This window comes from Excalfactoria chinensis, chromosome 2, assembly GCF_039878825.1.
Source record: "Excalfactoria chinensis isolate bCotChi1 chromosome 2, bCotChi1.hap2, whole genome shotgun sequence".
Classification (NCBI taxonomy): Eukaryota; Metazoa; Chordata; class Aves; order Galliformes; family Phasianidae; genus Excalfactoria; species Excalfactoria chinensis.
In genome coordinates this window covers 77,562,953-77,586,728 of record NC_092826.1, presented here as the reverse complement: position 1 = coordinate 77,586,728, position 23,776 = coordinate 77,562,953, and the positions used below count along the sequence as shown (strand labels likewise).

General features: G+C 40.9%; 1 protein-coding gene and 1 long non-coding RNA gene across 3 annotated transcripts in view; one reads left to right on the top strand and one right to left on the bottom strand.

The window, feature by feature from the left end:
• Positions 1-523: 523 nt before the first annotated feature.
• On the bottom strand, positions 524-10,694 carry LOC140247727 (serpin B6-like). Of its 2 annotated transcripts, none has more exons than XM_072327605.1 (8): positions 9,278-10,694; positions 8,944-9,044; positions 8,178-8,355; positions 6,807-6,944; positions 5,455-5,572; positions 5,082-5,224; positions 2,684-2,851; positions 524-1,763 (listed from the first exon to the last, which is right to left on the bottom strand). In XM_072327605.1, the coding sequence occupies exons 3-8, from the start codon at positions 8,343-8,345 to the stop codon at positions 1,359-1,361; spliced, it is 1,140 nt and encodes a 379-aa protein (XP_072183706.1). In that variant the 5' UTR covers positions 8,346-8,355; positions 8,944-9,044; positions 9,278-10,694; the 3' UTR covers positions 524-1,358. The 2 variants fall into 2 exon arrangements, with proteins under 2 accessions (XP_072183706.1, XP_072183705.1); XM_072327604.1 differs by having other exon boundaries at positions 9,942-10,694.
• Positions 10,695-10,892: 198 nt separating this feature from the next.
• LOC140247734 (uncharacterized) overlaps positions 10,893-23,776 on the top strand; it is a 40,428-nt gene continuing 27,544 nt past the window's right edge. The window contains exon 1 of the long non-coding RNA XR_011902758.1: positions 10,893-11,012. This is a non-coding gene — a long non-coding RNA (uncharacterized lncRNA). The remainder of the gene's footprint in view (positions 11,013-23,776) is intronic.

Below are 23,776 nucleotides of genomic sequence, written 5' to 3'. Positions count from 1 at the left end.
TTGGAGGTGCTGAAGGCCAGGGTGAAGGGAGCCCTGCCCACAGCAGGGGGTTGGAACTATAATCGTTAACATCCCTCCCAACCCAAGCCATGATTCTGTAACTCGGAACCTTTGCCTCAAAGGCTCCTTGCTATGAACCCTTCAAAGGTAAAAATCCTGAAGTTCATCGTAATCCAGGTAAGCACACCTTGGTCTTGCAGCATACAGAAAAGCCAAATGTTAAGCACTGGTTAACATACCCAGTGCCCCGTCCTTGGAGGTGTTCAAGGCCAGGTTGGATGGGGCCCTGGGCAACCTGATCTAGTAAATGTGTATGTTTGGTGGCCCTGCTAGGCAGGGGGGTTGGAACTACATGATCCTTGAAGTCCCTTCCAACCCGGGTCATTCTGTGATTCTGTGTGTGATTAAGCACTGAATTCAGAATAAGCTACATGAAAGCTGATTGCCTCCCACCACCAAGTGCTTGTTTTCTTCACACTAGATGTGAAAAAAACCTGTAAGATTTATGGACAAAGAAAGAACAGACTCACAACAAGTTTGTTTATTCTTTCAAACAGCAAAACAAATCACTGTGTTAAGAAACCCTTGGCATTCAGTTTAATAAAGATGCTTAACAAACCCAGGATAGGAAAAAAAACATATAAAGATTGGAAAATAAAAATAAAGCTTGGTCACTTAAATATTGCATAGGCATCTATGCTTTCTTCTTTTTAAACATTCTTTTTTAAAAGACTAATGAACGAGGCAATATCCAATATTCCCAGGTGACACATGTGGTGTTAAGGTAAGAATCCTCTTAAGATCCTTTGTTACAGACAAACTTTTATTCTCATTCTTGCATAAGTGCTATCCAGTTAGAGTAAAACCTCTGTCTAGTGCAGATGCTTAGTAACTCTTACAAACGGGTTGCCAAAGCTTCATTTCTCTCCATTATCAAAATATTAAAGAAGAAAAAAGTTAAAAATTAGTGAGGATAGGAAGAAAAACGGGGAGCAGAGCATGAGGTATCTTCCACTATAGTCAGAAACAAAATTGACTTCTTTTTCTATGTCACCTTGCTATGTGGTAGACCCAAAAAAGCAGAGTGCAAGACAGGTGGAAGTTCACTGAGCAAATGGGATGTCCATATTTCTTGTGCCAGCAAGAAAACAGCTCTGCTTAGGTGCAAAGTGTAAGGCAGCTGTTTTAGGTAATAGCTGTTGTGTATGTGTAAGCGGCTTCGTTACTCTACACAAACCCAAAATGACAACCAGATAAGGGGATTCAGGCACACTGGAAAGAAGCGGTTAGTGCAAAAGAGCAGTTTTATCCTAAAAGAAATCACATGGCTGTGTTAATGGCAGCTCTTCTATCTCTTTTTATGGAGAGCAAAATCTGCCACAGAACAAAATACTGGAAGTTTTGTTGTGCCGGATGAAGAAGAGGAAGGGATGATCGGCAACGATGTCGGGAACGATCATAGCACAGCGGAGCATCATCACTCCTGCTGTGGCAGCTGCTGCTTCAGTGCCTTCTTCGTTGACCTCCACAAAGGACTTGTGAACCACTTCAGAGAGCACAAGCTCTTTACCAGAGGAGATTCCCGAGAAGTTCGCCATCCGTAAGTCAAATGCATCACGCATTCCCATGTTGCTCAGGATGGGTTTCAGATCATAACTTTCTTCTAGTTTAAACCTGGGTAAAGACAACCTCATCTCTGTACTGTCCATCATTTCAGGATTAATCCACTCCATCAGCTTCTCATGTGTAAGTTCTCTTTCCAGCTTAAGAAAAAAAAAAGAAACATAACTCAATCTTAGGTAATTAATAATCAGTTTCACACCAGTCTCTACTTTTGCCTGTGTATGTGTTTACATAACACATAATACGCATCTTTTTCAGGAGCTTACAAGGTCTGAAGCCAAAAGCACAAGTATTATTTCTTACTAGAGACTACAGCTTCAGCCGAGGTCAATTCTGTATGGTGTTTTTGTGTTCCTTTTTTGTGGTAGATACAGTAAAGTTCAGTTTATAAGACATTATCAGATTGTAAAAACCTTATTTTGCACATGGGAAGTAAATGCACAGAAGAACTGATGACAACATCTCAAACAAACTGAACCCAGCTCTTCAGCTTTTTTGGATCTTTCAGCTGACAAGGCTGGTGACAAAGCCTGCTTACAACACCCTTTAAAGTCAGCATTAGGAAAAACAAAACCAAAACTTATTAATTCATTGGCCAGAGCATGATCTGTATCTTATCATCACAACAGAAGGGAACCTGGACTATTCTGTTAGCATGTTTCCAAATAAGAGGGGCAGTTGACAGTCTACCAGGTCTTCAATAAGAAGACCTATGGGACAAACTGTAGAACCTTCGGAGAAGGACTTCATAAGAGCTGCCCCAAATTCCCTCTCATTTGGTGCTCATCATACTATGGCTTCACCATAAATACATCTAACCCCTGCTTCTGAGGAGTAAGAGGCCTCTTTCAGAGCCTTCTAGTACTGGGGCAGCACACAGCTCGGCCAGTAGTGATCAAAGGCATGCCATTTTAGGAGCAAAGAAACAAGGAGCATTTCAGCCAGTCTTGAGCATCAGTGATACAATAGCTCTGAAACTGAACTGTAAACCCATGTGTAGTACTAAACTCTCTTCCAAGGCAGGATACAAAATGCCTTTGCACTGAGCTCAACAGCTTACCTTTTCCAAGCCAGTAGATTCATCCTGGATTGCATCGGGGAGTAGAATGATCATACTGAGCTCATTACCAACATAAGGGATCTCAAAGACTTTGGTCTCCAAGTCTCCAATATAGCTCATGTTATATTTACCTTTCCTGAACATCATCTGCACAGGTTTGGTCTCATTCTAGAAGCAGACAGACACCAAGAGTTACTACTGGGCTGGCATGACAGTTGTAATACAGGAAGCAGGCATCCAGTTACTTAGGGCTTTTTACTATTTCACTGCATAGAGAACTCAGTACACCGCATAACATAGTATAGCACAGTCACTCTCTTGTAAAGCAAGAGATAAGAAGATCCCTGAGATTTAATTGTTAATTGCTAATGTGGAAATATCTCTGAGATTTGATTTAGGGTAAAGAAGCAAGAATACATATTTGCTCACGTTAAAAGTAGTGACAAGATCTGAACAGAGTTGGTAATAAGCATGTGTTCCTTGCTTTAAATGAATACGAAATCACCTCAACTTTGATGTTTTCATTTCACTCCATGCGGCTCTAACTACTCTGACCTAAAACAATGAACATATTTTACTGCACCACTAAAAATGCAATGAAAGTGCTGCCATCACTTTGAATTGTTAAAAGGCACACAGAGGGATAAATCTTTCAGCTTCTTACTGTCAGTTTCTCCCCCATCTCTCCATTTTTGCATGGAGCATCAGTTGCTTTCATCTACATTATTTTCCTCCTTTTCAGTGGAATCGTCTCTTCTTCCCCTTACCTTCACCGTTCTTTGTTTTTAAAGGAAAGACCATTGAGACAATGAATTTCTGACTCAATTCTATAAATGACTGCCATGAATCTATCAGAAACACAATCTATCAGAAATGATTTTGCAACAGCAATCAGTGACACATGAAAATGATGGATAAGCAACGAAAAGGCCACACAGCATGCCAGAGTCATCCAGTGAGTCACAACAAAGTGCAAAAGTCACAGATAAAACAGATGTCACAGAATGCTCAGAAGACTATTGCTATGTTCAAGTAACTACACCTGGACAGACTGTAAAATAACTAGCTTGAAGCTTAAGGTTTGCACTTTGGATTTCTAATTGCTTATTTGAGCCTAATCACTGACTCTGTAGCTCATCAGTGACTTGTCATTTATAGGATGAAAAAAAGAAATTTAAGCTGCTTAATTTTCTAAGGAAAGAGGTTTGTGGTTGTTTGCACATCTAGAAATGTGTTACTTGACGAGCCAAGGCAACATTCCCCCAGTCTCATAGCTATTGGGAAAAGCTGTAAGGTCCCAAAAAGCATCCCAAAAACTGCAGCCTTCAAAACTAAATGTGTGTCTCCAAAGGAACAAGTAATCTCAGAACTAGGCTGAGCCTCATACCCAGAGAAACAGCAGTGAATTTGCCTCCTGAGGAGGGAAAGGAAAAAGCACCAGCTAAGAATGTAAGCTTGGGCTTTGTGTGACATCTCTGTGGGAAACTGATAACAACCCCCCCTTACTAACAGGAACCAAGTCAGTCCAGTGGTTTCTGAAGTGCTATAGCATACAGCATGCTGAGAACAATATTATTATTCCCTGCCTGACAAGTAGTATTAGCAGTTTCAAGCATTCTTGGATATATTTCAACGCTGAAGTTTGAAATTAGGCATAAGAGCTTCAGTTTTGCATAGTGGTTATTTTAAGCAGGTGAGTTCTTAAGCAATTCCCATTAGCAGTTCACTCTCATGACACCTGGGTGGATATCCAGAGTTTGAAAGTGACCTCTAAGGGGCAGCCGTAGCCTATTAATGACAGTAAACAGGTCCTCCTCAGTTGTCCTGCTGCACTTTTAGAAGCAAAAGAAAGTCAAGCATGGAGGTCTTCAAAGGAGAAAGGTATTTTTCTTCCCCTTGTTTCATTTCTATCGATTTAGTGGTAGAAACACAGCAAAAAGAAAAGCATTCTGACTGAAGGCGATTGCTACGTTCAGACATTGCTGCACATGTGCAAGTTCTTTTCTGCCAAGAACCTGTGAGCATTTTTTGCCCATGCAAATTTTACACTGAAATAATCGAGTTCACCAACTTATGAGAGACTGGTCATGACTCTCAAATAGCCTAACAGCTTCATACAGGCATGTTCTACAGTTCTAAGTTCATGTCTCACGCCTCCTTTCTCAAACACAAATGAAAGGATGTAAAGGAAAAAAGGAGAGAGTATAAAACAGATATATGATATTAACGTTTTTAGTAATTACGTGAAACTTAACAGAAACTAAGCAGGCAGTGCGCATACTAAAGGAATGAGGCATAGGGAGCTCCATGCAGTCTACCTTAGGTAAATCTGCTTGAACAATCTTTTTCTTCTCTATTACAAAGACGTTTGTATTGTCGGCATATTAACATATCATACCTTGTTAATTTTAAATGGCATTTCTTTTGTGCACTCTTTGTCAAACTTCGCTTCCCAGTTGCCTTTGAAATAGATGGCATTCACCAACACAAGCCTGGTCATTGAGTCAATAATTCCCTCTGCCAACAGTTTCTGAATTTTACCTTTAGAAAACACAAACCAAACAGTGTTACATAAGCAACTATTACAATACAGAGTATCTAACACATATTAACAATAGAACTGATAAGGGAATTATGTCCCAACCAGAGACAGAGCTCAATGGCTGAGGTTTCTGTTTGATTTAAAAACGACAGTATTACACCTTGACAGAGCTGTTCATGCAAGCCCTGACTGACACTGAATACAGCAGGGAGTTCTGCAGAACACTCACCTTCAGTCTTTTCTTCCACCCAGCCATTTATTTGCTTTCTGGAATCCTCTGGAGCATTTTTGAAGTCGGTCTGTTCTAGCCCAGCATGGTAGAATTTCTGACTCGATTCTATAAATGACTGCCATGAACATTTAAAACAGCTTCTTAGATACATACTTTACTAACATTCAGCTGCAGGTGTTTTATAAGTACACTGAGAAAAAAAATCCATCTCCTCTCTTCCCCCAGCTTAATATACAGTCATTCAGGTTTTGTCTGACATGTTCTTATCAGTTGTTTTATCACCTATTTGAGCTAGCAATTATCTTCCTCTTTATGTTATTAAGTCAAATGTCTCCTTTAATATACCAGAACATTCTACAGTATTCGACTGAAAAATTACTGTCTGGGTTGTTTCTTTTTGTTTCTTCTGTTTGTTCTTTTTGCTTGAGTGAGAGAACATACAATGTTTTAAGCCTGTCCCTCTATAAACTTCATTGCTAAACCTCACAGGCTAACAGAATAGTATTTTAGATTGAAGGGGAAACAGCCAGTTTTATTATAGTGAGAAGAAATATATCTCTATATATAGATATCAGAGAGAATATATATGTATAGAATATATATATATATACATATTCTCTCTGATTTAATATAGTGACACTTTTCACAGATGAAACCTTCAGAGTATAATCCACGTAATTTTAATCTAACAGAGGAATGAAACCAGCATTTTTCATTAAAAACAGACTATAACTTAGCAAGAATAACAAGAGAGCACCATAGTGACAACGTAACAGCATTTGTTTTCCTGCAGGACTTCTTAGACATACAACTCTGTATCACTCTCAAAGAAATAAAAAGAATTAGATCCATACCTCTATATCCAGGGAAGCATCTAAGGTAACATGAATAACAGTACCTATGACCCTCTTGTGTATATATACTTATATGGAAACTAGAAAGAGTAGCGTACTCCTCCCAGCATGTTTTCTGAATTACTTTATCAACAGAAAAGAAATACTGGACAGCACTAACAGTTGCTGTTCATCACAGTTACAGGTTATCAAAGGCAAGGAGATTTGTCAATCATTTGCCCATAGAACCCACCAAAAATGGATCATGAAGCCCCGAAGATTTAGAGTCTGATGAATTTCATGGTTTTGCACCGGTTGTGCATTCATATAATCTAAAAGTAGCTCCTTCCTTCAGTTCATATCCTGCCTTTTGCATAGGCTGTCAGGCTGGTAGGTCTCAGCCTAGGAAATTTTGGGTAGTAAAACCCAAAGCCTTTATCAAAAAGCCCCTTCACAAGGGGAATAGCTAGCAAGTACCATTACACTTCACAACACCCAAATTGAACGTTTACTTACTGAGAGAAACTCAAATGTCTTTTCTCCATAAAGTCGGTTAGCAGTTCTGAGGATATACTTGGTGTCAGGGTTGTTAATTTCAGAGAGAAGCGATTGATACCCATTGTGAGCATCCTCAGCTTTGTTCAAAGAAAGCACCTGCAGAGAGACAAATACCTTCTGTGGAGTCCACATCAACTCTGAGGCACTTGCTTCAGCACATCTGTTTTGTTTTTAAATGAGTTTTGGGCTTAAAAGCTGAGATTTGAAGCAAGCAGATTTTTCATTACACAAATCACATACAACGTACCCAGACAGATGTTGAGTAAGTAAGAAGTTATGTTGCTGAAAAGTGAGCGGTATTTATCTTCATTCTATCCAAGCATTATAGGATCACAGAATGGTTGAGGTTGGAAGGAAGCTATGGAGGTTACCTGGTTTACCTCCATCCAGCCCCCAAAGAAGCCTGAGTGCAGCCACATTTTGCCCTTTTCTTAAAGCTGCACATGATACTTATTAGAGAATTGAGGATTTATAATCTCCACCCCATAAAACCTAGCAAAACTGTTACAATCCAAAAACAAAGGAGCCTAAACTTAAAAACCAAAACAAAACTTCCCATAAGTTTTCACATTGATTATAATAGCACCAAAGGATCTTATTTAACACCTTAAATGCAAACCTGATCCTTCAAGTGATAACAGAAAATAGGCTGCTGGAGCTGCTGTTAACACAGGCAAAGATTTAAATTCCCATTAGAACAACATCTCAGCTTCATCCTCATTCTTCCTCATCACTACTACCATAGCTACAAATGAAAAAGTATGGATGATCTACTCCAAATTACAATGCCAGAAAGACAGGCAGGCAGCACTGCAGTTAATGATAGCTTTGACCCTACTGTTATGCAACAGGCCCACCACAGCACTCCCTAACTGCTCTCCTGGTGATTTAATTGCAAGTCGACATTATGTATTTTACTTTTCATTGGCCATGCAGCTTTGCCTTGTTTTGAAGCTTTACTGGGGAACTTAAGAGCTATGTTCTTAGCCCAGTTTCACTTCTTTCTTCGGGATGGTTCAGGATTCAGATTACAGGCTGTGACAACAAAAGCTAAGATACCGAACGAGCAACTGATCGTATTTTCCTTTGTTTCTTAAAATCTGGGACTGTATATATTCCACGCTACAGGAAGCCCTCCTATATATAAACTCAATAGAAACAAGTTCTGCTTATGTACATACCTAAGGAAGACTTCTGAGGCCAGAATGACTGTAACAACTCAGCAATTAGAGGTCATAGACTGTAATGCAGATCTCAGATCTGTAGTTCATATATCATTAAGTAGATGCTACATGCATCAAATCCAATCCATTACGTTTGGATACATACCTTTGCTATTTGAGCTTCAGTGTTCCCTTTTGAACCCAGCAAAATCATAGACAAAGCAGAAGAAATACTAAAAGGAGAAAAGAATAGATTCTTTGTGCTGTTTTTCTCACGCAGCTCTCTTAGGAGGTCCAGAGCAAAAGTGGAATTTGCTGTACTGAGGCTATCCATGGTTCAAAGCCTAGGAGGGAAAAATAAATAAATAAATAAAACAAAATTGGCTTAAATTTCTTTGATCACAAAACTAACAAACTATTTCTGTCTTTTACATTTCCCAGTATAAACCATACAGCAAATATCTTGATTTGGGTAGAAAATAATGAAAAACTGGTTTGGTGGTATAAACATTTTAAAGTCTATACAGTGTGCTTGAGGGAATTACCTTTTTTTATGTTTTAATCATATACGTGTAGCAACAGCAATTCCCAGTGGCACAGAAAGAGATTATTATTAGGGTAAGAAAAAGACCACTAGGATCATCTAGTCCAACTGTCAGCCCGTCCCCACCATGTCCACTAACCCACGTCCCTCAGTGCCACATCTACACGTACCCTGAGTGCCTCCAGAGATGTGACTCCACCACTCTCCTAGGCAGCCTGTGCCACTGCCTCGCTACTCTGAAAAGAAATCATTCATAATATCCCATCTGAACCTCCTTTGGCACATCTCCTCTCATCCTATTGCTGTTACCCGAGAGAAGAGGCCAACCCTACAACCTCCCTACGACCCAAAGCAGAAAGGTATCAGAACGGCAGAATTAGGAACTCACCTTCCCAAAGTCTGTGTATCTTCAGTATTCCCTTCAAGCTTACTTCGCTCGTGGTCTAGACCTAGCAGCCGGTCTGCCAGAAGCCAACTGAATGACGGGATCTACGAGATTCAAATGAAATTTATCTGGTCAGCAGAGCAGATTAGTGGCAGTTTCCTGCTGTGGCACAAAATCAAAGTCCACTGCAGTTCGCTTTTTATTATCCACATCATGCAAACAGACGCAATAAACTGTTTATTGGGAACTTCGTGGCATGTACGTAGCTCAGCGCTTGTCAGCCTTCACGTACGTCAGCCAAGCAGGTAGCCAACTAACCTGAAGTTATATTACATACCTACAGAAAGAAGCAACGAGTGCCAGAACGCGGAGTAAATCACAGATAAGCGCCAGCAGACACGGCAGGGTATCAACTAGTAGTAAAGGCGGTTTGTTTCTTCCCCCTAAGGCAGTGCCTGCTGTTGGTACGTTGCTACAAAATACAGAGCCAACGCCTGCTTCGTATTAATGATTCATCATCTCAAACAAGAGGCAGCAGCAAGCTTCCGCAGGCACGTTTCCTTTAAGACAAATTCTTGGTAGGAGCTTCGCTACGTTCAACAGCTGCAGCTGTGTTTCCCTCAGCTGAAACAATCCTCCCACCCTGCCTGAAGCAGGAGCGGTTTAATCCCGTGCACTTTACAGAGCCAATAAGGTTGGGGCGTAGCGGAACTTGCCCAGGCTCTCCCTGCGGCTGAGGAACAGGCTGAAGCTCGCACCTCTCCATGGATTTCCGCAGTGTTTGCTACAAAACCCGTACAGACAGGGCAGGATGAAAGGGCTGTATTCCAGCGGTGCGGAGCGCTGCGGGGCCCCTCCCGCCACCAGTACCCGGTCAACGCCCGGCAGCCGCACCCGCCGAAAGCGCTCGGAGCGCCGCCGCGAGGGAAACGCTGCCGGCTCCCCTTAAAAAAACCAATGCGTGCTTCCCGCAGAAAACAGCGCACACGCTCCGCACTCACCTAACCCAGCACCAACCTTGTACCAGCCTCTGCCCCGCCTTCCTCCCGGAAGTTTCTGTCTAGCTGCGGGCCGCCCATCGTGGCGGAGCGGGTTGGAGCTCAGCTGTGAACAGCAGTTCTGGGTCCTCCCTGCGGCCATCTTGGCCCCAGGCCCAGCTTGCCTCCGCGGGCCTCGTTTCGCCTCGCCGTCTGATTTCTCCTTCTGCCTCCCCCTCCTGGTAGAGCCGACAGAAAGCACCATCAAGCTGCGAAGGGTTGTTTATTATTAGTGCGGCTATTTTTGAAGGAGGTGCTGTTTTGTGTAGTCAGCGGTATGGGTCAGCCTCTTCTGTCACACCTGTAACTCTGTGCAAAGAAACAGCCCGCATAGGAGTGTGTGCTTGTTATTTCTTCGGGGCAATCAGTGTAATGGAGGTGAACTGTAATGCAAAGAAGCAGTGAAAAGCTAAAGAGGAGCAGGGGCTAATTATGGCAAAGTGGAAGTGTGAAGATGCATCTGAATCAGTTGCTCTTGTGAGAGTAAAGATAGTGCCTCAGTCTGTATGCACTGCTGCAAGGAGAAGGGATGGAACACACGCACGGGCACTGCTATGGCTGTCTGGGGTAGTAGGAGTTTTGGGCCAGGCTGTGGAATGTGTAGTCTGAAAGAGTGCAGGTCTCAGTCCCCTCAGCTGCAGCAGGAGTATCGAGCTCTGCCCCTGATCTGGCAAGCCAGCATCTCCTGCTCTGCAGAGCAGGGAGTAACTCTGACTAAGGTGAGCAGAATCTGCCAAAGAAGAGGATGGTTTGGGATTTGTTGTGTCTGATGAAGAAGAGAAAAGGGTGGTCGGCTTTGAAAGTTACTCTAGGTGTTCTTGACCTCATCACCAGGACGCCTGTAGCAGCTGCTGCCTCAGTACCTTCTTCACTGACCTCTGCGAAAGCTTTGTGAATAACTTTTGATATGAAGAGGCCCTTCTTCACTGACATCCTTGTGAAATCAGCCTGAACAGGGTCAAAAGCATTTAGCATCCCCATGTTGCGCAAAGTGGATGTAAGATCGTAATTTTCTTCCATCTTCAACTTGGGCAGGTACAGTTCCACTTCTACTTTCATCATACTGGCTGAGTTGGACCATTCAGCTAATTTTTCATGGGTCAGTTTTCTTTCTACCTGCAATGAATTTTATAAGAATATAGTCTAGTCATAATGCAATAGGAAAAGAGAAGGCGTGCACACATTGGTGTCTGATACTCTCGATTTAAAAGGTCCAACTACCAGCTGTGGGTACAGTTGAAACATGCTACATATTCTTAGGATGTGATCCTGCATAGTGCTGAGTGACCTATACTCCTATCTGTTTACTCAAATGCAGTAGGGTGTAGAGTGAACATTCAGAATAATTCATTATTTTGGAGGTGGATTTGAAAAGTATTGCTTTTATGCAGTGTCCAACTTAACCATATTAGTAAGTGCTTGGTATGTGTGAATATGTAAGGCATGTCTTTTAGTAGTGGTAAGTAAGTGGAATGCATGGGACCTGACCAGTCATGAGTGGCTGCTGATACCACATGGGTCAAGGTAGTCAGCACTAGGTTTGAGAAGCCTTGTTATAATAGATAGGTGGAAATCTGGATTTCAGATCGCATCAAACTGATTAGTTGAGCGCTCTCAGAAGATTAATTGTAGAGCACGGGGGTTTAGATTTGGTTCTTGCTTGAATTATTCTGCAAGTAGAAAAGGGGGCACCAAATAGGCTAAGAGAGTAGAGTAGTTTTTTAGGTGTATCCTCAGGTAGATTATTATGTTTGCATCCTTAACAGATGCCCTGAAACCTAGGCAGGGAAGTCAGAATGTCATTTGAAGTTCATTCTTCCTCACTGTTTTCGTCTATTTTTGTTAGTGCTTTGCAGTGCATGTGATGTAGTATGTCAGTTTTACCAGCTCCAGACCAGTAGTGTTATCACTGATGTCGTCTGGTAGGAGTACCAACATGCTGAGTTCATTTCCCACATATGGCAGCTCAATAATTTTGAATTTCATCGTTTGTTCGTGGAGCATCAAAAATGTATCTCTCAGAAACATCATCTGCACTGGTTTAGTCGCGGTCTGTGAAGTGATTCAGACGTTAAGAAAAAAAAGAGAAAGAAAAAGTTAAGTAGTATTTTTTTCCTTCACGTGAATGGTAAAGATTCCTTGCTTTGTTGAACTAAAGGCAAAAAATTGTCAACAAGTATTAGACTCAGCATCGTTTGAATACTTTTCCAGTGCTGTTTCTCCTGTTTAAAAGTCACAGTGATCTTAATATTTAAATAAATATGGACACCATCTGATAACATCACAGAATCACAGGTGTTGGAAGGGACCTCCAGAGATCATTGAGTCCAACCCCCCTGCCAAAGCAGGTTCCCTACACCAGGTCACACAGGTAGGCATCCAGGCAGGTCTTGAATATCTCCAGAGAAGGAGATCACATAATTACATGCAATGTGTTTCTCACTCTTTTTTGAATGAGTTAGCTTTGGTAGACAAGTGACTGCTTTGTGTGTTTCAAGTTTTCCCCAAAACCTTACATTTCTTGAGTGAATGTGTTGATTGGGATGAAAAAAACATGTTGACTTTCATTCTCTGGATGTCCCCAACTCTTCTGTATGCTTCAGCCAGTACTGATTGAATTTACCTATGAACCATATTTGCTGTGACCTTTGCTAGCTTTTTCTCTTCCCCAAACTGTAGAGGTTTGGATTACCAAATGAAACTGTATTACACGATAATCTTCTGAACTCTTATGCTGTATTACATTCAGAGAGCTTCACTGATATATCCACTCTCTCTTTTCCATTGTTACACAAGTGCAGAAGCTTATCTGTTTGCAGGCTTTGCTATCAGCCATCCTGTGAATGAAACCCTTTCTGTGCATCGTGTACTATTACAGGCCCTAAAGCTGCGCATGTAGCGTAGTAGGTTTCAGGTAAGACAACCACAGTATCGACACAATTGCTTTACATCACCAGGCATACAAAAGGTGTTTGCACTCGTAATCTATGTCAAACAAGGTAAGTGTTTCGGTTGAAAATTCTTTTGGCTCACCTTTGACACAAGCCAAAAGTATGCGTGCTGTCAGCTACTGTAAATTGGCCATGCGCAATCACTGTAATACTGTAGGCTCGGTCGTGCCCACAGTGCGTGCTGAACACATCATCCGCACACACCTGGCTAAAATGACAAGCCCTCCTGTGAATTCCACATGAGGTTCTACGCAATGGCCAGGGTATTAGGAAAGAACATTTAGATTAGATTACTTGAGCTCAGATTGTACAGCCTGTGTCTGAAAAGCATGAAAAGAGACATAGGTGTTTAAGTACTGCTCTCAGAAATAACTCAATTCCTTCTGAAAATGGTAGCTCAGTACTTAGAGAAATTTCCTCTTATCCTTAAGCTGTTTATCTATCCATGGTGTTTTCAATGGTTTTGGTGTCAAGAAGCCACTAACTTAACTGAAAATCCTATTCTCATACATCTGTATAAATGAGACTGCTGATTTACTTTCACTGTTGCTGTTCTCAGAGTTTATACCATCTGCTACTATTGTGAGTAGTGCTGCATTGGCATATGGAATGCAGGTGAAATGCTTAGGGGACTCTTGCTCTGCCATAATAGACATCTTGGAAGAATTTACCTTGCTTAATCTGAAGGGCATCTCAGATGTATCTTTTTCCAGAAATCTCTTTGCCCAGTTTCCTTTGAAGTAAATAGCATTTACTAAGACCAATACAGTGTGAGAATCGAGAGATCCTGCAGGTAGCAGATTCTGGATCTTCCCTTAAAAATCAAACAAATAGGGCTGTTAATTTGGTGCGACTGCACGACTCACCAATTTCAGACATGCTTTCTTTGTGCTTAGCTACCTAGCAAAAGCGTTTGCACTCAGATTTTTTTTCCCTGTGTATTTTTCATGGTGTACGTATATAAAATGGCTTTTGAAGTATCACTTTTTAAAACATATTTATTTCAGTTTTAGTAGTAAAAGATGTTAGAGAGTGTGTAAAGCATGGAAGTGAAGTTAACTACAACCAGTTGAAGCTTGCAGAAGTGAAACCTTCACTGATCAAAGTGGAGCCATTTAGTATCTACTCTGCTTCCTTGTGAACAGAAATAATTCAGAAGGGGCCTAAGACATGAAGAATCAAGGAAAAGAGACTGCAAGGGGCAGCAATTAGTTTTGGTGCTAGACTTTCTTCAAGACATTTAACTGTAATTTGTTCATCATTTCCCCCAAGTTTCCATCCTTTATTGATCCTTTGCTGCAAGAGCAATTCAAGTGGAAGCGCAAGTGATTTTGAAGTGGGAGAAGAAAAAGCCATCAGAGCGATACTTACTCTCAGTTTCGTTTTCAACCCAGGAATTGATCTGTGCTCTGCCTTGTCCTGCATCTGTCCTGAAATTTACAGCTTGTGGCTTTGTTTGATAGTACCTTGTGATGAGTTCTAAAAAATTCTGGAAGATAGAATTGGAAAGTTTATGCTTGTATAGTTAAATTTAAGCACAAAAATAGTAGAAAAAGATCATTTCAACAGATTTTGCAGTCTGCTAATACAGACTTGAAGAAAATGTTATTCATTTGAAACTAGATAACCCTTAAGTTCTGATGTGTTCTATGATGAGGGCCACTAAGATGATCAGGGGGCTGGAGCACTTCTTCTCTGAGGACAGGTTGAGGGAACTGGGCTTGTTTAGCTTGGAGAAGAGAAGGCTCTGGAGAGACCTCACTGTGGTCTTCCAGTATTTGAAGGGAGTATATAAACAGGAGGGGAACAGCTGTTTACGAGGGTGGATAGCAACAGGACAAGGGGGAATGGTTTTAAACTCAGACAGGGGAGGTTTAGGTTGGATATTAGGAGGAGGTTTTTCACACAGAGGGTGGTGACGCACTGGCACAGGTTGCCCAAGGAGGCTGTGGATGCCCCATCCCTGGAGGCATTCAAGGCCAGGCTGGATGTGGCTCTGGGCAACCTGGTCTGGTGGCTGGCGATCCTGCACATAGCAGGGGGGTTGAAACTAGTTGAATATTATAGTCCTTTTCAACCCAGGCCATTCTGTGATTCTATTATTATGGTTAAATAATAAGCAAGGACTAATCAAAATTCAGTAGTTGTGTTTCATGGGAAATGATGCTTCAGATTTTTGTATTTTAAACCCAACATGCAAATTTGTTATTTTGAGATCCCATGAAATAAACATTCTGTACATTATTTTTATAAATTATTTTTGATTCCTCAGAATGACTTGAAGTACATTTTTATGTTTTATGATATAGAGTTCAGTACAAGAGGGAAGAACAGCCTCACATACAGTTGAAACTGTTTTAAGGTTTGCTTCAGTGTCGAGGAAGCTGCTTGTGAGGTCAATAGAGGGTCAGATATAAAGGGAATGTTATGGTAGAATAAACCAGAGCTGACTTTTACAGTGCTGTCTTCTATGAAACAGTTTGTGGAGATTCCCATCAGGAAATTCCTTGATTAGTCTTAAACCATAGTTACACAAAATTATGTAGAACATGAGCAACAAGCATTCAGTAGGACTGATTTAATTTAATGACTGAGTAATTACTCAGGAGGCTGAAACTTAACTCGAAGATGAAAGAACAGTAGCCTCATATAACAGCGCCTTCCAAGAAACTGGAAGGTGATTAATGCAATGTCATTTCTTAAAAAGATTTCATGGATACAGAGAACTACAAACACATGAGTCTGTACAGGGCAAATGAATAAGCAGGCCTACTGGGCAAGTAGATAAGCATGATTATTGGAACAGCGTTTTGTAATAGGAAGTCCTACGTCACAAATCTTTTGGAGGATTTTGAAGGAGTCAGGAAGGTCAAACTGCTACAGCCAGTTTGGATTACCAAAAGGTAGTTTGGAAGACTTCTCACAAAGGCTTTTGAAGTAGCTGAGTATCTGTGGGACTACAGAGAAAGATCTTGTTTTTAAAAGGCTGGAAACTAAGAGAAGGGGGAAATAGATCACAGTATGTGTACTGAAACATCTAAAAATGATCCAGTGAAGAGTAATGTTAAGGATGATTATTGCTCTTTGGAAGTGAGGTATTGGAGTTCTAATGGACAGTTGCATGAAAACAACAACAAAAAACTGTCCAGCAACAGTCAAAAAAGCCAGCATAATGTGAAAGGTTGAAAGAAATGGCAATGTAATAAAACGGAGAACATTAATACGTCACTTTGTAAAGGTATGGCATGCCTGCAGTTTGATACTGAGAAGGGGGAGAAGGATGACCACTGATATGGAGAAGCTTCTTTGAGAGGAAAAATGAGCCACCAGTGATCTAACAAGTAGTAGGCTCAAAAGAGAAAGGAGCTTCCTGTAGTTCAGCTGTAGAACTCTTGCAGTTCTAAAGGCTGTAGTAGATTTAAAAGGTAGAACATTTGGGAAATTGTGATTGTCAAATAGTCTTTATATCAAAATATTCTTAAGCAGAAATGTTCTACTCACAGGCAGCAATGGGTAGGTTTTGTCCTCAAACAGCTGGTTAGCACTTTTCAACAAGTAAGTGTTTCTAGGTTTGTTGATGGCAGCCAGGAGTTCTTTGAAGCCAGAGTGGATGTTTTCAGTTTCTTTGTACTCAGGACCCTTGGAAAGAAGCACCAATTAGTGTGGAAATATATATTTATATGTTTTTTGAATGAAGCATTACATCTTCTACATTTATTTAAAATCCCCAGGTCATTTTCATTTAAAAAGATCTTTGGGTATCTGGCGCTTTTGCAGCACTGTGTGTAACTGGATAAATTGTTTTATGTCTGTGGGGCTATGATTTGATTCTGTGGAGCTGCTTACACCTTTGAGGACATCAGCTGTCCTCAGATGGTGAACCCACGATGTTGGGTCATCTCATTTCATTTGCAGTCAAGCCTAATTTTGATGATCACAAAAAATCCTTAAGGCAACATTGAAGCTTTTGTGGAGCTACTCTGTTCGGGTAGATACTAATGTCAGGGAATGGAGTTGATTTGGTTTTTCTGTCAATGTGAATTTTTCCTGTTGCTGTTTGGAATTTGGAAGGAACCTGTCCAGTATGTCTGTGTTGATGGTTTTAGGGAGCAGGAGCTTGTTTGTCAGCTGTTGCTTTGGTAGCGTGGGGATAAGCTGCTTGCCCCCTGCCCCCCATGAGCCACTTCAGTATGTCTTCCTGCTCCGTGGCAAAACCATGCACCACATGTGAGACACTGAGATTCTTTGTTGCTGATGCATGGGGACTTGTCATAAGATTGGTGAGCGGGCATTCCTTGCTCTGGTCTTTTTTCATGCATGCTGAGCTACAGGCTTCCAGAAAGAACACATGGAGAAGAATCTGGTAGTCAGAGGACAGGATAGCAGATAGGTTTTGCAAGGCAATGGGGACATAGTGAAGAGGTAATAGAAAGAGATGACTACACCAGGCCGAATTTGCTACAACTTACAAAGGCAGTGAATAGCTAAAATGAACATGGATATACTGATTTATCTTGAATATTAATCCCTGGCCATCTAGAGGGAGAACCTTTTTATTTCCAGTTTTTCTAACTTGGTTTCTTTGAGCTCTCTTTTAGTTTCGGTGCTAAAGAAATGGACCTTGAGTTTACAGATCTTTGAGGCGTAAGGAGTTCATTTGAAAGAAAGAAAAGGTTCCGTGCAGTTCACCCTGCTGTCAAGTCTTTGGGGAGCTGATGAGCAAAGGTGATTCAGCGTGTGTTACCTTAGAGGGGAATTTTGTTTGCCTGATGTGTCCATGCCTGGCAAAGGAGGAACAGAGTTTTAAGAGGGCAGGACTGAAGTCAGATGTGAAGTCAATGGTTGTTTTACAATCCAGAAAAAAAAACCCAAACCTGAAGCTAATGAGAATATTAGTTCTTCCTATTGCCATCGACCAGCTAAAAGCAAGTAACAAAGTGTGAAAGTCAATCAAAATGCTTCTAGTGTCCCTACTCTGCTTTGAAGTTACAAGTCAGTGAGTTTTACAGTAATATTACCTGCTTGTTCCCATTTTTTTAAGTATAGTTCTTACTGAAGTAGGACAGTAGGTATCGACAGACAAATATTAGAAGGTTAAAGCAGTCGTGCTCAGCTATCCCAGTCTCTGAGATTTGTTTATGTGAGTCTTTGTCAAAATAATTACCACGTCTGTTTTCTTTCGTCTCCCCAGGGAAGGTGCTGTCATCTCAGGAGGACTTTCTTCTCTTGCAGTCTGATTAAAATGCAGAACCTGTGGCAGCGATAAATTTTCCTAAGCACAGTTTGTTTTGTGAGGATAAAAGTGCTTTCATGTTATGTAACGATGTTAGTTTTCTACGTAGGGATAATTCAGCAATCATACCCAATGTTAGACTACTAAAGTTATATGGAACAAGGCCTTACTCTAGATTTGGATTCTGTAACTGTATCATAATTATATCAATTTTAGTCATATTTAATACTTAATAACAGATCAACGATTGCTCAGACATGAGTTTGTTTGGAGAAATGGTCAATTCATGCTTAGCAATGTGGAATTTATTTTCAGACCATTATCAATCAGAACAAACAACATAGTGTGGTTTGTAGTGTTGCTATTGGGGCACTTTTGCAAAAGTGGTCATAAGTGGTATCATATTTTCATTTCTACTATATCCCTGTTATTCATAGAATCATAGAAAGGCTTGGGTTGGAAGGGACCCCAAGCATCATGAAGCTCCAACCCCCCTGTTATGTGCAGGGTTGTCAGCCTTCACATCTAATACTAGACCAGGCTGCCCAGGGTCCCATCCAACTTGTCCTTGGACACCTCCAGGGACGGAGCATCCACAGCCTCTCTGAGCAGCTTGTGCCAGCACCTCAACACTCTGTGAAGTACTCCCCACTGACATCCAATCTAAACTTCCCCTGCTTCATGGTTGTGTTACCTTATTTATGGACTAAACATGTCACAAGCGAAGATGCTGCTGCTGTGCAGCCCAAGTTTGGGTTCAGAGAGTTTACTAACTGGTTGTGGAGAATGAGAAGACAGCCTCTAATGTCAGTAGTAACTTCACTCTGCCAGGCCTGTTGCATTGCTCTGGCAACTGTAAGATAAATATATAGTAGTAGAGAAGGGAGCTCTTGGAATTAAATTGGAAGAACAGTGTCCTGCAGGACTGCATGCAGTGTTATTTCTTGCACCCAACGTGATGGCAAATCACTGTTTTCTTATGTTGCTCCTTTTTGTTCCACATAGGCAAGTGAATAATGCATGTCATGTGGGAGCCAGCTTTAAGGTGATACACTGCTGATTTCAGAGCTTACCTTAGCCATCTGGGTTGCCGTGTCACCTTTTGCACCCAGATACACCATAGCAAGAGCAGTTGCAATACTCCAAGGAGCAAAGAAAATGTTTTGTCCTTTGGAGGTTTCATCCAGCTTTCTGTAAAGGTCCAGGGTGAAGCTGTTGGTTGATGCTGAGAGAGACTCCATCAATACAACCTGAGACAGATGATTAGCAGAGAGAGGTGATGACTGCATCTTTGCAATATATAACAAAATGGGAAGTTGCTGGTGGGAGATTGCCTGCACCTTTGTAAAGCACACTGTTGGGATGGCTCTGTAATGGCCAAAATGCCAAGCACAGTCTGATTGCAAGTCTCTTTTTGAAACCTGTGCAATATCTCCCTTTCCCATCGCTCTTAAATGTTTATATTCTTGTTTCAGTTCTTTTACTTACTCATCATCAGATAAACACTGTTCTAGCTAGGAATGTTTTCACAAACCAAAATTGTTTTTAAAAAGTGTTTGCTTAAGTTTCATAGAATTATTCTTCCATTCTGAGGAAGTGAAATAGGAATATTTCCCACTGTGCTGCTCTGAGCTCTTATTCCTGTTTCCTTAAACTTCGTTATCTTCTGCTGAAAGAACTAATGTGAGTTCGTGCCATTTGTCACATGCTTTAGAAGGCTGATGGAGATCTGTAGTTTGTTATTTGACCTTTGTGAACATAGGCCTACATTTGTCAACTGTAGCTGGGTGACTGTTTTTCAAGTGAACTCTTTTGTCTTACATACAACTCCAAACAGTTCCTGTTTTAAGCAACAGCTTTGCTCTGGGTTCATGCTGGTTTATCAGAACCTGCAGATTTCCCATTCTCTTTCTGCTCCTGTCTTTATGGGACAAAATCAAAGATAATAACAAAAACAGAGAAACCCCAGGGTTAAAGTAAGTTTTTATACCTGGATCCAGAACAGACTCGTGGTTCTAACTAACATTTTTTAGTACTGTTGACAAACATTAGGATAAATTGAGAAATGTCCATTGGCAGTGCGGGACTGCATCAAGTGAAAGTATTAGGCCAATGAAAACAACTGGAAGTTTCAGTCCAGGTTCACTCACAGTTCGTGTGCTTAAATCAAAGCAGCAATCCCACAAATCAGCTGCTGTTCAGTCTTAGAGATAGCTGGAGCTTTTGGGATTCTTACATTTGGATTTCAAAGCTTCCCAGTGCTCCAAAACAGCTTTGAATTATTCTCAGGTGTGCTTTAGAGATGAATGCCCTGCAGCCTAGCTCATACCTTAAGCACTTCACCTTAAGCCTGGTATTTCTTACTGCTGTGCCTGGAGGAGCTGATCAGCTAGATACTCCTAGAGAGTATCTAAGGAATTGGGCTGAGCTGAGTATTTTTGCTAAAAGAATTTCAAAGCAGTATCTCCACTATTGCCAGAGCATGTCAGAACTGAATCTACACAGCAATCAAGCATTTCTAGGGCTTGAGAGAGAGCATTGTGTATGAACATCGCCTCTCTAATAGCTGCTTTGGTCATCTAGGAAAGGAAAAGGCTGGATGCTGATCCAGTAGTTATTTAACATGAATGAAAGAGAGGCTAGAACATTGCTGATTGTCTAAAACACCGCATTATGGAGTCACGCAGTCACGTGTGTTTAACTCTGGGATCAGTAGGAGTGCATTATCATCTGCATTCTGTGTTCAGTCTTCTGATCCTATATCAGCTGGTAGCCTGGTGATTAAGGGCATCCTGCCTGCAAGTGAGGAAACTTTTGCACTTCCAGTCTGGAAAACTGTGCAGTGTTTTCCTAAAGGCTGCAGTTTTGTGTGGAGACTTGAACGCTCCATTTCCCTGCATGACATTAAAGTTATTTAGCCACTCCGTTCTGGAGAATTTATATGAATTTTTAAGACTGTCAAAATAAAGCTGGTTATTTAGATATGAATATTTACAATACCTGAAATCCTGCGAGAGAGGGAAGAGTTAAGATGTTTCTTCAGTCGGGATCTGCGGCTGTCTGTGAGGCAACGAGCACTTTTGGAAATGTAGAACTGGTTGTACCTCCCTTCTCTTCCCAACATCCTCTTTTTGTGTTCATATGCCTGTTCCCTCATGTATTCCCATTTCTTTTCTCCATCACTGGCTTTCAGAATTACAGAGAGGAGAGAAGCCACTGTTAGTTAATGTGTGTCCTGAAACATGAAGCCCAGTGTGCCTTGTTCCCAGTGGTGCCCTCTACAACCTTTGTCTGCAAGTATGTAGGAATTGCAGAAAGGATAGAGTTGCATTGCATTGACAAGGGACACATCAAAATAATATTACAGTTTCCTCATCTTTTTACTCTATGAACTCGGGAATTAAGAGAAACTAATCTCAAAGATTTGGCTGAAAAGGAGTACTGAAGTAGGCTGTTAGCGTCATTCATCCTGTTGTCAGATTTCAGTGGAGATGTTTGAATACTTGTGGTTGTCAGGTCACATAAGGCCTTTTTTTTGTGATATTTTACACTTAATCCTTTTATTCAGCAGTCAGATCCTCTGAGAAACTCAGACTGTATTTCCGCAGTCACCTAAAGTAAGTGAAGAAGTCTAAGTGCTTATTTGAACTGCTGGATGGTGCTTTAAGAGAATGCATTTCCTCCTAGCAGAGGAGGTGAAGATGCTTTAGATAATCTACAGGCCCTGCACTGTGCCAAGATTATTATCTTCTAGGAACAGAGGGAGTTTGGGCCACTCACAAAACGCTGCCAAGCTTGTGATTATTTAATTTACTGAAACTGCTTGTTGTTTTGTAGTAAAGAGTTATAATGTGAAAGCAGATTATATGTAATCAGAGATCAGTAAAGATATAATGCAAGACAGTTTTCTGTACACAGGCGTTTTATTTTAACCTATGTAATTAGCAATTCCAGTTTTTATCTGTGTGACTTGGATTAAGCAGTTTTCTTTGCAATCATTGCATATATATTTTCTACTTCATGTGAAGTTACTTAGGAGTGCCATAGGAGTGCCCTCTGTCCACAGTTTTGACCATGGAAAGTAAACCAGTTACCAGCATACAGTCAACCTATGTGGAACAACATTTGTATGAAGGAGTACAAAACCATATTTAGAACTCAATTTTTATGTTGTTATTCACTTTGAATCTGACTGATACATACACAGTGCGAGGTTTCAGGGGTGACATGTCTACCTATTTTTTTTTCATGTTCTCTAAGTGTTCTCATTTTTCATACCTGGAATATCCATTTCATTTTCTTTCTTTAGAAATCTATTGAACACCATTATGTTTAGTTATGTGGTTAAGAAATGTTCTTGCTACATATCTGAAGCTGCTGTTACCTGTTTGGCTGAATATTTAGGAGAAGTAAGAAAGCAGTTAATAGTGATAATTACTGTACTACAAACTACAAAGATTGGCCAAAAATACAGGAAAATTACAAAAGGGTGCCCAAACTGTGTGGACACTCTGTGGTATCTGCTGCAAGATCCTGTTTAGTAACAGGGAGTAGAGTTTCAAAGGGGAGAAAACATGGGAAAGAAAAGGTGCTCTTGATTGTGCTGTGCCACATGGAGGAGAGGAGAGATAGTAGCTTACTGCGGGCAGAATGGTAGAAACAATGCGTTGCAACATCAAAACCCCTGCCTGACCTGCTGGTCACAAATAGGTTGGTCTCTGACGAATGGTCATTAAAAGCTTTCTGATAAAACAAGTCACTTTTCTCCGGCCTTTTGATGAAGTCATCTTTCATCTCCAGTTGTTTCAGTGTGGATGTGAGGTTGTATCTTTCTGTCTATTCTGTTGTTGTACTCCTGTACCTGTGATTGGTTTACCCTGTAGTTTGGTACATCTAGGCATTCACACCTATGCCTGGTTAAAAAGCAGCACAATTTAAAATCAGTGCTAGGCTAAGTCCAGTTACAGTTTTTTGCTCTATGGGAAGTCCCATTCAGGCTTGTCCTACAAGAGAGCAAAGGAGAATAAGCATCACAGTGGTTGCAATTGACCTGTAAGGGACTGGAGTATAAATAATATTTTAAATGGAATTTTCTTGTTCCAGTTACTGATGGTGAAATGAAAACCTTAAAAAATATTGGTACATTTGCATTTTAGTTCAAAAAATAGGTTGTTTTATTGCTGTTTTTTTCTGCATCCATGCCTAAAATACACCAACACTGTAACATTCCTTGTCTTTATTATTCTGTACTGTCTGCCATTTCTGCTTGTCATGAGCTCAGTCTACCACAGAGGTGGACACCACTTTGAAGCTCTTGAACAACAAGAAGGAGAGTAGTCAGGATTGATACATGAAGGTGAAGTTACGCTTAGCCAGCGTATTTCCAAATAGACTACCTTTTGTTGAGGGGGGGATAGAGTGAGCTGTAATTGCAGGTGGAATTTTGCTATATGTTTTTACAGTACTTCCCTCCAGCATTCAGATCTTGTTGCTTGCAATAACATTTTGTGACGTGGTAGCTGGATATCATAATGACTACAAAACCTTACTCAATTCCTGCAGGCAAAGGAAAGCACAGCTGCTGCCCTCCTAAGCTAATGGAAGAAACTGATGTT

Bases quoted from the DNA above. Each gene is read 5' to 3' on its own strand.
- LOC140247727 (XM_072327605.1), bottom strand. From the start codon at position 8,345: ATGGATAGCCTCAGTACAGCAAATTCCACTTTTGCTCTGGACCTCCTA. The intron at 5,573-6,806 runs GTAAGTAAACGT...TGTTCATGGCAG, and splicing joins AGACATTTGAGTTTCTCTCA to TCATTTATAGAATCGAGTCA. The intron at 5,225-5,454 runs GTGAGTGTTCTG...TGTTTTCTAAAG, and splicing joins GGTGGAAGAAAAGACTGAAG to GTAAAATTCAGAAACTGTTG.